At 35.8% G+C, this 14,569-nt stretch overlaps 3 protein-coding genes across 5 annotated transcripts in view; 2 read left to right on the top strand and 1 right to left on the bottom strand.

Moving 5' to 3' along the window:
• LOC119835270 (uncharacterized protein F54F2.9) overlaps window positions 1–3,370 on the bottom strand; it is a 4,979-nt gene extending 1,609 nt beyond the window's left edge. The window contains exons 1-6 of the mRNA XM_038359995.1: window positions 3,094–3,370; window positions 2,652–2,800; window positions 2,347–2,518; window positions 2,039–2,265; window positions 889–1,054; window positions 184–411 (exon numbers count right to left, since the gene is read on the bottom strand). Coding sequence (XP_038215923.1) covers window positions 184–411; window positions 889–1,054; window positions 2,039–2,265; window positions 2,347–2,518; window positions 2,652–2,800; window positions 3,094–3,225 — 1,074 coding nt within the window. The 5' untranslated portion in view covers window positions 3,226–3,370. The remainder of the gene's footprint in view (window positions 1–183; window positions 412–888; window positions 1,055–2,038; window positions 2,266–2,346; window positions 2,519–2,651; window positions 2,801–3,093) is intronic.
• A 694-nt stretch (window positions 3,371–4,064) lies between these two features.
• Window positions 4,065–8,501, top strand: LOC119835310. 3 transcript variants are annotated; one of them, XM_038360060.1, is made up of 8 exons: window positions 4,065–4,306; window positions 5,105–5,156; window positions 5,484–5,623; window positions 5,721–5,931; window positions 6,200–6,317; window positions 6,555–6,622; window positions 7,377–7,553; window positions 7,642–8,196. In XM_038360060.1, exons 2-8 carry the CDS (start codon window positions 5,154–5,156, stop codon window positions 8,194–8,196), a joined length of 1,272 nt encoding a protein of 423 aa, XP_038215988.1. In that variant the 5' UTR covers window positions 4,065–4,306; window positions 5,105–5,153. The 3 variants fall into 3 exon arrangements, with proteins under 3 accessions (XP_038215988.1, XP_038215990.1, XP_038215987.1); XM_038360062.1 differs by having other exon boundaries at window positions 5,108–5,156; XM_038360059.1 differs by lacking the exon at window positions 5,105–5,156 and having other exon boundaries at window positions 7,642–8,501.
• Window positions 8,502–9,169: 668 nt separating this feature from the next.
• LOC119834981 (YEATS domain-containing protein 4) lies at window positions 9,170–11,449 on the top strand. Its single transcript, XM_038359558.1, has 4 exons — window positions 9,170–9,396; window positions 9,486–9,767; window positions 10,044–10,230; window positions 10,946–11,449. The coding sequence occupies exons 1-4, from the start codon at window positions 9,349–9,351 to the stop codon at window positions 11,122–11,124; spliced, it is 696 nt and encodes a 231-aa protein (XP_038215486.1). The 5' UTR covers window positions 9,170–9,348; the 3' UTR covers window positions 11,125–11,449.
• Window positions 11,450–14,569: the final 3,120 nt, after the last annotated feature.

Genomic DNA, 14,569 nt, shown 5'->3' on the forward strand with positions numbered 1-14,569 from the left:
CACCGGGAATTGAACCCAGGACCCCTTGGTTCTACACGCTCACGCGTGAACCACTGTACCAAGGAGGTGGTCGTATAATAATTTAATAAACAGCAATCTATGTGTGAGCAGTACTGGCTGACACAGCTGGCACTCTCAGCACGTACTCTACCCTTGACCCAGCACCTTCCCACACATACTCACCTTCTTGGGCACCTCCGGGACGGGCTCCGGCTCCTGGCCGGGTATCTTGTAGCAGTTCTCCTTGAGCTTGGCGGCCATGTGCGTGACCTCGGCCACGGGCCGCTGCAGCCGCTCGGCGATGCTCTCCCAGCGGCGCGCGGCGCCCGCCGGGTAGCGCTTCACGAGCCGCACCAGCTCCAGCAGGTCGTCGTCCGTCCACAGCCCGCCGGATATCATAGGCGGTGCCGACTGGGGAGACGGATGTTTGTTTTTGCGACATACAGAATATAAGCGAAAAAGATCCGATTATAGCATAACAATTCATTGCGAAAAAACACCTTTTCGCAATATAAATATATACTAAATATCAACCACCTTACATCAACTACAAGTTACCAACAAGACTAGCCGACTAATTTACCCACTGGTACCCCGTCCTTCTGGCAGAGCAGGCACACGCCCATTGAAGAAAAGTTATTACTAAACCGTTAACTCACTAACTCATTTCACTTATAATTCCCTTTTCAACTAACTGTCCATTCAATCATACATAAACACATAACAATGTGTGTATAATATTCCTATTTATGTGAGGCTATGTGCCGTTAAATTAATGTAACATTTCTATCTCTCAATAAAAAATGTAACACACTCTCTGTCTGTCTGTGTGTTTGTGAACACACTCACAAAAGGTATCACACTCAGGCACGTTCAGAACCAACTCACCGGCTTGCTGACGAGCGCGGCGGCGTCGTCCGGCTCGTCGGCCGGCTCGAGCAGGCAGTCCCGCTCGGGCGGCACGAAGCCGCGCCGGCGCCGCGCGCCGCCCGCCGCCGCGCGCGCCTCGCCCGCGGCCGCCTCGCGCGCCTCCCGGGCGCGCTCTTCTTCCTCCCTAATGAGATAATAGTAGAATACCATCGTTAACATTGGCACTGACTTCACCCGGGCAGTCATAAGAAATAATAAAAATTCCCATGAGAATGAGAGATGTTTTACCGCGATAATTAGTAGCCTTTTTTAATACTTCGCCCGGAAAGTCTAGTAGAAATTCCCGTGGGAATGAGATTTTAAATTATATAATCACTTCATTGCGATGTAAAAGAAAGTCAAAGCCATACAAACACACTTTTGCGTTTATACCTTCTGTGCAGTGGGAAATTCTAATATATTAAAAAGCATTATCTTAGAACTATACATATATATATAAAAAAGAGAGTACTGTTAGTTACACCACTTATAACTCTAAAACGGCAGATATTTTAGTTTATTAGATTTGGGTCAGTTTAAAAACATATATTGTAGAAAAAATATTTATTTGGGAGAAGCTGGGGTGAGCACCTTGTATTTTATTGATATAAATTATCAATTAATTACTATATTATTATGTTGCATAATTATATTTTCTATAGTAAATTGTATCTTAAAAGACATTAATTTCTAATCATAGTAGGTATTGCATTTTTATCTCTGTTATTAAAGATAGGCACTTTATTAATGAATATAATCAATCAAATTATACTTGGAAGCTATAAATTGAAACATTAAATAATTGAATGAAACAAAATTTTCATTAAATAATTAGTTAACAAATAAATTCCTATAATTACTTAAGAAAAGTATAGGCCGATATAATAACTAAGTAAAATAAAAAAAAACGTTTATTGACATAAAACCATCACTCACAATTCTTAAATGATCCACTGACTACCAAACTAATTGAAAACTGTGTCTCGGTTGTCAGTGATCTTTTAATTGACCCTTTTAATTGTGTAACAATTCATTTTGTCTAATTAAAAGAAAAAGAAAATATATTTGTTAATTGTTGTTAGATTAAGTGTGTGTGTGTGTGTGTGTGTGTGTATGTGTGTTCTCTTACTTTTTCTTTCTCCTTCTCTCTTCCTCCTCTTGCTGCTTCTTTCTCTCTTTAAATGCAGCAATAGCACTAGGGATGGCAGTTATAGACCACCAAATTGCTCTTGGTATTTGAAAGGGTAGTGTATCTTTGATACTAGGCTTAGGTAACTGATCTAATATTTCGGCCAATCCAGTATCAAAACCAGACTTTTTCAATTGCTTTTTGCCTCTGGTATTCAATATTTGTTCCTATAAAAATATCCATTTTTAGGCAAAAGTTGTTATCACTCAAATTCCATATTTTAAATATTTAACTAAAAACTTACTTACAGCAGTGTACCTCTTCTCTGCATATGCTGCCCAACCAACTAAATACTGTCCAAATGTAACAATGATAAACAGGATAATGGAACCCTCGGCCAATCCCATCTTTCTGACATGTCGGTAATAATATACTGCTGATCTCCAATTTGGTAATCCATTTTTAAGAACCTCATTATACCTAAAAAAAATTAAATCACATTTTAGCAAATTATTAATAATAGTATTGCTATAAAAACTTATACTCATAAAACTTGAATGATATTCAACAAACACTACATCCAGTAAAGGTTTAACAATTATTTTTAACTTACTTTTCTCTTTTACCTGGGTCTTTGAGAATATTATGAACAGACACTAAATTCCTAAACTGAACATCAGCATCTGGGGCATCATTCTTGTCTGGATGTAACTTCAGAGTTAACTTTTTAAACGCCGACTTAATTTCAGATTGTGATGCATCCTAAAACCAATTTACGTGTAAAATGTAAAATATATGTGATCATTTATGTCAATTTATCATCATCATCAGCTCATATATTTTCCCACCGCAGAGATATCAGCCCGATCTCTCTGTATTATTGATAAACCTAATGACAAATTCTCATACAAAAGTACTGAATTAAATATCTTACTACCTATTCATATTTTCCTTAACATTGTAGGTCATATTTTAAGAACAAATAATTCGAATAATTATTTAATAATTTAAACTTTGAGTCATTAGGTAATAAATAATTATTATAAATTGCATACCTGAGAAACTCCTATGAGTTCATAAAAATTTTGGTTCACTTCTTCTACCACGTCGAAAACTTCTAAATCGTCGTCGTCCCATGCTGCAACACCTAATATAGCGCAACAGGCTATAAGAATAAAACACCGCATAATTTCTATTTCCTTGACTTATTAAAGTTTTAAACAAAATATGCTTTAATAGTTCATATTCTTGTGCGGTTAAAAAGAAATTTGTTAGTTCAATTCTGGCTCCTACACCGAACAACTGATAGTGACATTTGCCTTCGAGTTTGATAAATGATAATGACAATTGATATGACAACGTCAAATTTATGAACTTTCAAAACGTTTGCAGTTACGTCACGTCATCAGACATTCACCAGAAAAGTACCTACCTCCAACGTATACAGTATATTAAAAACCATATAGAATATATTATATAGTAGATTTTTTTTGTGCGTAGGTAATACTAAATGTAACAGTTTTTTTACTATACTATGTAAAGTCATATTTTTATCGTCCTAATTTGTAATATTGTTGTATTAAAACTGAAAATATTCAAGGTTGCAAGTTTTAAATTATTTCTATATCTCCATCCAATACTCGAAACATCACGTGAATTATATACTCCTCGATAAACAAACTTTTATTATGGCGGAAAAAAAAGGTTCCGCCCATAAAGTATTGTACCATATAATAATAATATTTGAAATAAGAACTATTTCATTCGGTTACGCATGCTAGATAATTATCATATAATTGTAAACCTAAACAATTGTGCTTTTTGAAAATTACACATGAAAATGTTTCACATAGAAATCAATCATATCCTCATATTGGACGTCATAGCTAACCTGAACAATAACCAGCATAGCCAGACCTGTTATTATTCTAAGAGCTACCCCCGTAGCCATATACATTTTATGTAATCGCGGGACGGGAGATAGGTCAAGGCGACTGGTTAATACCTTTACAGTTGAGAGCAAAGCAAATCAGTAGCTCGCGGCCCCGTTCGCGGGTGAAACGTAGTAAGGGGATGAAGACACTGAAAATAAACCACGTTATTTCTTTTGACCACACTGCAGAGTGCATTTGCACTTTGCGTTGATAAATGTGGATTATGTGAATTGATTTATTCTTCATGCGTTGCCCAACATACTTTTTCGTAATCGCAATGTTTTTCGCTACCTTTGGTGCTGTTGTATTGGTGATAATGTCTATACAATCGCTTGTGAGTTAACAAAATAGTAAATATACATTTTATGTGACACATTATGAAAACCAATTGAAATACGCTTCTTTTTTCATGCATTTACTTTTCTTAATTCGAAATATTTAATGTCTTCTATCTATAGTGTTTCTGTATGTTAGTCACATCTGTATGTTAGAGACACCATCTCTTTGGAAATTAGTTTTATTAGATGTTATGGTAGAAGACATTTTTTTTTTATATTTTTCAACCCTCTGAATACAATTTTCATAAAATTGGAAATATATTTCCACGATGTGTAAACTTCATCATGTGAAAGCTTGTTTAATAATATTTATTTCTATTAATAACTATTCCCAAAAACCTTTAAATTGTGCTTGTAAAATGTATTAAATTTCATCACCTTAAGTCTTTGACAGCGCAATCGATCGACCGCGGCGGGAAAACATGCGCCGTGCGTTTTTAAGTTCCCGCGTAAAATTTTCGTAGAAGGTTAAATATTATTCTAGGACTGTCTAATACTTTTTTCAACCCACGTCCCAAAAATGAAGGAATTCTCATTTCGACTGAATTTACATTATTTTGATTTTCTTACTCGATGACTTCGTGTGTTTTTAACTTACTGACGCGATTATTTTTGTGTTTGATAGGAAATTGTTAATATTTGGAGTGAACCTCTAACCTCCCCGCCAGGCTCGTTTTTGTAAAAAAATAATTTACTCTTCTGATTAGCAATATTATTGCTGTGCTTTTGAACTTCGTCTATTTATGATTTCTTGCATGTACTATGTCAGTTTAATTTTATGTTATTTTTTCTAGCAGATTTACAGTTCTCTTGGATCTTATCCTGCGTGATCACTAGAAGAAAATGGTACTTACACGATGCTTTATTTATACATTTTTTATTATAACATGCATGAGTCATCGCTTGTAAAGTTGATTTTTGTTTTAAGTTAAATACACATAAATTACGACAATATTATACATTACTCAGCATTATGAATTCCGTCTAACAATATACTTACAATAATTCTGATAAAACGCATTTAGCTATATACTTGTTATAAAAATCCACGCACAATAGCTACCTACACGTAAATTAATGTAATCACATTTTATCTGCGAGTGTTGTCTTGTGTTACCATAAACAAGAATTTCTATTTTTAACATAATGTTGTATAAAACGTATTTCTTGCAGTGTGCAGCACAAACTCCTTGCTCGGACGGGCAACACTGTCCGCCACATTGGCTTTGTTGCGAGGAAGGATGTTGCGCGCCTGCCACCATAATACCTAGGCACACACCGGAGTCCTATACAAGCAGTTGGTATTGGCAATGGTACGTGGTCTCTACAATAATTGTAGAAAAATCATTCTTAAATGAGTAAAAGCCAAGAACAACTGAAATATTTAATATAAAAAACGTTGTCCCCAAGGCAAGTCCTCTTCATCCTTGGAACGCTTGTGGGCATCGTGGCTTGCTGTCTATGGTGTATAGTCTTCAAACGCACTCGCATCTATATGTGCTCTATGGCATTCTGCGTGCATCGCAACAACTCAGAGCGTGATTCCGCCGGCTCGGTGTACCCCCCGCCGGGGTACAGCCGCTGCGGCTCTTTCCACCAGGCCCCACCGCCGTATTCGGAAGTGAGTATCATTTTTTTAAGTGTGTATTTAGTGTTGCCATACTTCCACATTTTTTACAAAAGTATTCTTGGCTATATGTTATATTTTTCATAATAACCTACACGTGCAACAAATAAAGTTATATTTTTAGCAGCGAAGTCTCCTCTATATTCATATTATCTACCAATATCCTACATTCAACATTCAATAAAATCAATCTAATGGTTTACGAAAAGAAACATTTAAGCATTATATTTAATTATCTTTACATTAATGAATAAAATTCCAGGTGACATCAAAGCCAGACCTGTACCCTCTGGTTATTACGTGCAACGAGGGCGAGGGGAAGTCCGGAGGAAATTATCTGATGGTGCACTATTTTAGAAACTATGTTATTCGGGCGCCAGGTAAATGTTTTAAATAGTACTTAATTTGTTGCGAGTAGATTTTCAATACATTTATATCACGTATACACGATAGCATGTAGAAAGTATGCGTACTCGAAGTAACAAAAACAGCTATCGGAAAACTGAAAACTCAAGTGAATTCTCATAGCTGAATGAATAGAAATAAAATGATTTGAAATTATATAAGTGCTGGTCTTGACCTTGACTTTTAAAAGCATGTCTTATCTCGTTTTGCAGGTTCTTTATCTGCCACTAGCACAGCTGAATCACTTAATTCGAGTTATATGTGCAACGCAGTTAACGAGGTATATATTATATCCTTTAACATTGGCTCTTAGACGATCGCAGCCTACTACAGTCGTCAGTCACTCACAGTTGAGTGTGTCAACCAAGTGTCAAGTGTCAACTGTCACACGTACCTCACGTGCCCTAGAGGCGACATAATGGTTCCCTCTGTTTCACTTTAGTACAATGCACTTTTCTCGCACTCACATACACTACAGCCTATACTAATAATAATATAATAAAGAGGAAAAGTTTTTTTGTTTGTTTGCACCCTAATGGCTCCGAAACTACTGGTCCGATTTTGAAATTTTTATTCACCAAAAGTATTCTCGAGTGCTATAAGATACTTTTACCCCAGAAATGTGCCACGGGCGATGCCGGGGCGAACGGCTAGTTTAAAATACAAAGACTTCGCAAATGCGCAACAGCTTCTTAATAGTTTATCCACACATCTAACTAATAACGTTTCACCTATGGTACGTTAATGGTGTTAAAATACCTATAAAATTAAATTTCGTGGAACTTTTTCGTGTCACTAAAAATTATTTAATTAGCCCTTAACCCATTATAAATACATTGCGAATGTATTCTTTAATTGCATATATATTTAACCTGTTGATAAAACATACAGATACTTAAATTTCTCACTTACCTATTCCAAGTAAAAAAAATGACAAACCACCTGAAACATCACCATTTGTCACCAATTTTAAGCGTGTATACATATAGGGGTACCTAGACCACATTGTGTATGTTTTATCTTCTCATTTCTAGGCAAACACCATGGTGCCGCCTCCCTACTCTTGCGCTAGCAGCTACAACGAGTGTAGTATGGGCTGCGGGCGCACAGTGTTGAGGTCTCTTACTTCGCTCGCTGAACCACGGCGTCGAGAACCTACCAATAATGCTACTTTTAGGGATAATCTTATCAATTCTCCAGTGCAGCCAATGGTATAATCACTTCGACCTCTTTGTCCTTGCTTAAAAATAGATAAAAGTATGGAAACTTAATAAATTACTGATAATTACTTTTTTACAGGATCCATCTTATGATCTTGAACTAGAGCTCATAGACTGCGAAATGTATTGTGATGGCGGTTGCAAACCACGCTTAGGTGCTTCTCCGCCGCTGCGGCACACTCATTCCAATTCTGAAGATACTGTTTTCGACCATGAGGCTTACGGCTTGCGTCATCTTTTCCCGTCACCTGAAGCGGGCGCCTGCGAATCTCCTCCACAGCCTACAAGTCCAACACAGACTTCGAGGGATTCGACTTTACGTAGACTAAGTGAAGACAGGCGCATACGACGCCTCGATATAGCAAAGAAATCAGCAAGGACGAGGAAATCGAGCTTATACATGCCCCTGTCAGTTGGTTACACTGGAAGGAATTCAAGAATCTCACCCGGTACCAGGATTTCTTCGCGATCAGCCCCTGCAACACCTTGTGGCGCTCTCGTACCCAATCTCCTGAATTTCACCCAGAGAGTATCGGCTTCACGACTCAGCTCACGTTCGTCTAGACTGGAAGAAGAAAATGATCCCCTCTTAGCATCGGATGTTGAAAATCCTGGCACTGAACATAAATTTTAATAGTCTGAGATAAATTTGTCCAACGGGCTTCAATTAGTGTAACTTTGTGATCTGTATAATGTCATTTGTAATACTATAGTTGTATGAAATTTTGGCCTACTTCACGTAAGTTTAGTAAAAGAGATCAATTCGATGTTGTGATTGTATAGGATATGCTCACAATGCGTGTATTCGCAATCTAGATAGTTCAATGTTAAAAAAATATATTGTATGAGCTATGATACTTTTATGTTTAAGATGACGAGCTTGTTGGACCATTGTTCACTTGCATTTAAATATTGTATAATAAAGGAAATACTTCAATAGTATTTTTATTGTTTTATCTTGCTATTATATTCACAAGAGTTGTGATTACGGTCTAAAGCAACTCCACTCACTATTCCCAAATGAAGGATTCATAATTTTAGATGTAAATTAAAAAAATAATGATTATTACACTCTCTTACATCACGAAAAAGAAGAAAGTATGAATCAACACATGTATTTTAGTATGCAATACATAGTATAATGTCAATTAATTTAAATACATATTAATAATAAAATTCCGACTTTCGCTGTGTACAAGTGCCATGCAGGTGCTGTTAATATAACATCTTGCTAACCCTACCTTTTTTATAGTAACAAATAAACCATCTCACAAGTAACTCCTAATTTTCCAAATTAACCACATTTTGTACACTAATTTGCATAACATTTGATTACATACGTAAATTGAAAATAATAAAGTATACTACGATAAACATTAAATAGCAATGTAAGGAACGATAGCATACTAAAAAAGATGTTGTTCCTCAATCTTATACAAATATTAACGAACAATAAAAGAAAAAAAACATATAAAAAGATGTCAATACAAAATCTTGAATTTCGATTTGCTCAAGATTTCTTCTCATGTTTATGAAATTAGGAACAATGAACGCTCTTTCATCTGTCACTGTTACTGCATGTTGCTACTGTCATAAACCGTAGTTACTAAAGTCATTTGTCAAAAGTCAAAACATAAACAATTAAAAGTCTGCTTTTAACATTTACGATATTCCCCATAACATTCAAGTAAATACTAAGGAATCTAGCATTCCTTTTTAATTGAAACAAAGTGTTAAAAAATCAGCAACCGTGGATTCTAAAACGTTCATAAATTACAACACAGAAATGAGTTTACCAACAGACTTCGGCCCGGATTCAGGAGGCCGGGTGAAGGTTTGTATCATCTTGCATATAGTATTACTCGGATTAACATTGATTAATTGGAAGAAATAATTAACGGTTAAATACTGTATATGTTGCAGGGTTTGGTAATAGTAAAACCGATCGTTTACGGCAACATAGCAAGATATTTTGGCAAGAAACGCGAGGAAGATGGTCACACGCATCAATGGACAGTTTACGTGAAGCCCTACGCGAATGAAGATATGTCAGTATACATAAAAAAGATCCATTTCAAGTTACACGAAAGTTATGCAAACCCCAATAGAATAGTTACTAAACCACCATACGAGCTTACAGAAACGGGATGGGGAGAGTTCGAAATTGTAATCAAAATATATTTCCATGACCCCAATGAAAGACCAGTAAGTGTTTATGTATGTTTAGTCAATACCTAGTATTAACTATAGAAACTGTGTTAAGAATTTGTTACGTTGTTTGCTTACCTGATCATTGTTTAGTTTAAGTATTGACTTAAGGTAAATTTATTTGAAGTTACCCTTAGATTTAGTATATCTAGATAGACTTTTAATGTATTTCTTTTAAGTATATGAACTTATTGCTTTTACAAGATGCTTCTTAAAGCTAAATAAATCAGTTTCTGCAAAAAAAAAAGCTGCAGTTATTATTACTACTTACAGGTCACCTTATATCACATTCTGAAGCTATTCCAATCCCCAGTGACAGAAGGTATGCCACAGGTTGGCCGAGCTTTAGTGAGCGAGTCATACGAAGAGATTGTCTTCCAAGAGCCCACACAGTTGATGCAACATCTGCTTAACAATGTTAAACCAATAACTAACGGCCCTTGGAATCATGATACAGATTGTAAGAAATTGTGATATTTTATTCTTGTTTTAGTGCATACTTGTAAGAGTTGTGATATAGATCAGTATCTCGTGAGTTACAGACTACTACCTTCCTGCCAGAAGTTTCACCCATATAATTAAAAGAAAAGATTGATAGTCCCCCGATTTTACTGGCATAGTTCCTCTTTGTCATGGAATTTCCAGAATAAAAGCTACTATGTTAATTTTTTCTATGTCACAGTCGGCAATGGAGCTGGTGGGTCGCTTGATGGTAAGTGCTACCACCGCCCATGAACATTTGAAGAGGCATAAGGTCAAATGTAAAAATAACACCTCTACAAATGGATTGCCGACTTTTAAATTGCAAAGGGATTAAGAAAGGATTGACGAGAGGAATAAAGGAAAGGACTAGGAAGGGTAAGAAAAAGGATGTCGCCCTCCATTTCCCCCACCCACCGTACGAAACACAATAGCATGCTATTATCTCACGCAGGTTTTCTGTGGGGCTGTGGTTCTTCCCCGGTGCAAGCTGACCCAATATGCCGAGGCGTGCTCGACATAAAAATTTTTTTTTTCATTCAATTCATTCTTGAATTTCAAACTATATACTAATTTTTCAAGAAATTAGTTATATATAGACTGTTATTTTCACATGTTTTTTACTGAATAATATGAGGCTGAAGTATACCTTTTACAAAATGTTTTATATATAATTCATGTAACATGTATTTCAGTTGAAGAGAAGAAAGAAAAGACATTAGAAAAGATTGTTGCAGCCCAAACAGTAGTAAGAAGTGAGATTTCTGAATTGAAAGAGAAACTTCATCTTGCAAAAGAAACAATTGCTAAGTTCAAAGAAGAAATTGCCAAGATACAAAACAATCCTGCATCAAATTTATTATCAGTTGTTTGATTATTTTAAACCTTAATATAATATTTATTCAAGTGACTTACACTCTATGTATACAAATATGAATTGATTAATATAAGAAATAGGACGAAGAACAAAAGGAATGCAACACACGCGATTTCCCTGACGATATGGGCGACGCAGATCAGTGATCACTTACATCAGGTGACGCATCTACTCCGTTGTCTCCTGTCGGCCAATGTTTTACAAATGTAATCTTAGCATAAAAATTGTTACCAAAATTAGAAAGTTGATAAAAGTGGAGTACATGATAAAGTAACAATTCGATATAAAATAAAGACGAATAAAAATTTTCTTCCATTGACAGGATATCTCATTTTATTGTTTGTTTTTAATATTGCACTAAATTACATATAAACCTTCCTCTTGAATCCCTCTATCCATTAAAAACCCCATCAAAATCCGTTGCGTAGTTAAAAAGATTTAAGCATACATAGGACAGAGAAAGCATCTTTGTTTCATATTATGTAGTAATGAGTAATGACCCTTAAGACGTGTGTTAGTGGAATGTTTAAATATAAGCTGGTATAGAGTTATGTTATCTACGATATCAGTAAATCTCTTCCTATACTCAATTGTCTTGTTGATGAAAGAGATACCTGAATGAGTAAAGACTCATTACTGCGTACAACACAAAAGTGTGTTGTACGCAGTAATATAGGCATTAGAAAATTGTAGAAGATTTGATATTTGACTGCACAACGTACTACGTAGTTCTGTACTCTAGCTTAACTTTCTTATTTGGCCATTTTTTTGCGAATGCGCTGCTCGCTTTTAAAGGAAAAGGGATATGAAAAGGATTGACAACTGGAAAGAAAAAATGGACTGGAAAGGGTGAGGAGAAGAAAACAGGCCTATTGCGCGCCGCTTTTTTGTGAGGGTGTGGTACTTCCCAAGTGCCAGCTGGCCCAGTTCGTGCCAAAGGGCTTTACTCTCACATCAAAACTTAAAATATCATCGATTTATTCATGTATATTTTATTTGTCAAACGTATGTAAGCAAAGAGCCAGGTAAATATTATTCGATCAATATTACCACTATAACCATTGTGTCTGAAATGAATATTATCATTTGTATCACGCAATGCAATGCGATCGTAGCCTGCTGACGTGACCTAATTGTAGCTGCATTTAAAAAGGTAAATAGTAATCAAGAGGTCGACCAATTTAGGGTATACACTCTCTATCGTAATCTACGATGAATATCCGTAATAGTCACCAGTTGAGTAGCAGGTGTTATGGTCTCAAAGAGGCTTTAAGTGCGTTTCATTCTAGGGAACTATGATACATATATACATATATACAGATAATACAATAATAATTAACATTATTAATTAATTCGTATTTATAACAAAATAAATTATAATGAAAGGAATGAATAAAAAATAGAGTAAAGATTGAAACAGTGAGGCACTCAGCTTTAAAGAAATTGTACCCTTAATTAAAGCGACGATATTTTGATTTACGAGTTCAAATTAAGTAGGTACCTTAATGCTTTTTCTCATATAACTTTCATTCATTCTGATTACCTAAGTCATTATGATACTCGTCACGTAAATTGCCCAATTATAGCCTGGCCAAAATGGCTGTGTACATTAGCTATATACTTAAAACCCCAAAAGGTTATGTATAGGTTACAAATGACGTTATGGAATATTTTATTATAATTTTATAGATGGGTATTCTGTTACTAATCAATATGTAACTAATAAATGTATCAACAGCCTTACAAGTTGCGGCTTACCGTGTAGCCACTTAAAACGTAGGCCCAGACTGAGTAGAATAGAATCTTTTCGAGCTGGAAAATTCATCTAGATCTAGCCTTCCGTTATGACGAGTTCGTAAAGAGCTATTAAAACACATTACACAATAATATACACGTTCCTATTTACTAAAATTAGTCTGGTTATCAGATGGGCGAAGGTCAAACTTTGTCAACCTTATACGGGCTTTTAGACTAATAGAAGGATTTCAATTACATATGAATTGTGTTTGTGTGGGTTCTTTTCATCTTGCTCAACTAATAAAATAGAAATCGGACAAAAGACGCGTCTCTTAGTTCGATTATTGCCAATGTTTACCTCGAATACATTGTAAATCTATACATATTCTGCTCTTATTACACGTTTGTTTACAAGCATTATTGGTGTGTAAACCAAACCGTACGGATTTTTTTTTTTTTTATGTCATGGTCGGCAATGGAGCTAGCGGGTCGCCTGATGGAAAGCGCTACCACCGCCCATTTGAAGAGGCGTAAGGTCTATTGCGGACCTTTCGCCTCTACAAATGGATTGCCGACTTTAATTGGGAAGAGATTAGGAAAGGATTGATGAGAGGAAAAAAGGAAAGGACTGGGAAGGGTAAGGAAAAGGATATGGGCCTCCGGCTCCCCCACTCACCGTACGAAACACAATAGCAAGCTATTATTTCACGCCGGTTTTCCGGTTTTGTGGGGGTGTGGTACTTCCCCGGTGCGAGCTGGCCCAATTCGTGCCGAAGCGTGCTCGACTCCCACAATAATAAAGCATTATTCAAGGTTCGGGAACATAAAGGCATATCATACTTTAATCCGATTATGGTTATTATTTCGAAGAATGGGATCATTATTTATCGAAGGTACTTGGCATATACGCAAATGTAAGAATCCAACTGTGATAAACTGCATTGACTGATATACGAAACTAAACTGCCTACATAGAACGTACTTAGAAATAAAATATTCGTATTAAAAAACACACTTTAATAAAATGTCGTATTCACAATACTTATATAGGTACGAGAAAAGTGAAAACTTTGAGCAATAACTTATATGCGCTCTAGCATTATATTAAACAGAAAATATAACTTTAATAGACATTAGGTATCACTTATTTGGTTTCACAACACTTTTGCAAATAATACTTATTCTACATATTCAAAACCAGCTGTTTTCCTTTTTCATCCTGTCTCTTTGGCGTCCCTTCAATTCGAGATTTTGAAAAATTTCAGATAACTTATTTAATTTTTGCTCTGGGCTTCTTGGCAATCGCTGAAGTTTACACGAGTCATCTTCTCTTCTGCAAAATGTGAAGGTCTCCCTCTCTCGAAGGCACAACAACTTCCCCTTTTGCGACATCGCTGTTAATTTTGCGACTTGAAGTGCTGCGTTTTTAAATCGAGTTTTTGGTGACATTCTTGCTGGTTCTTTAGAAGTTTGGGAGTTATTCTTCCTAACACAATCATTTTTCTTTTCATTCGCGTTAACGTAAATTGGTTCGATAACATCATAAGTATTTTCACGCAGCAATTGTTGAGGCTTATTAATAGTGACATTTTCCATGGTAGTTTTCCGCAATCCATGTATTCTGAGTGGGGTTAAAGGCTGGAGAACTTCGTGGAGTTTCAACGGTTTGTCGTTTTGGATGTCTAAAACGAAAACTTTTGTTTTA

This window comes from Zerene cesonia, chromosome 20 (assembly GCF_012273895.1).
Source record: "Zerene cesonia ecotype Mississippi chromosome 20, Zerene_cesonia_1.1, whole genome shotgun sequence".
NCBI classification, from domain to species: Eukaryota; Metazoa; Arthropoda; class Insecta; order Lepidoptera; family Pieridae; genus Zerene; species Zerene cesonia.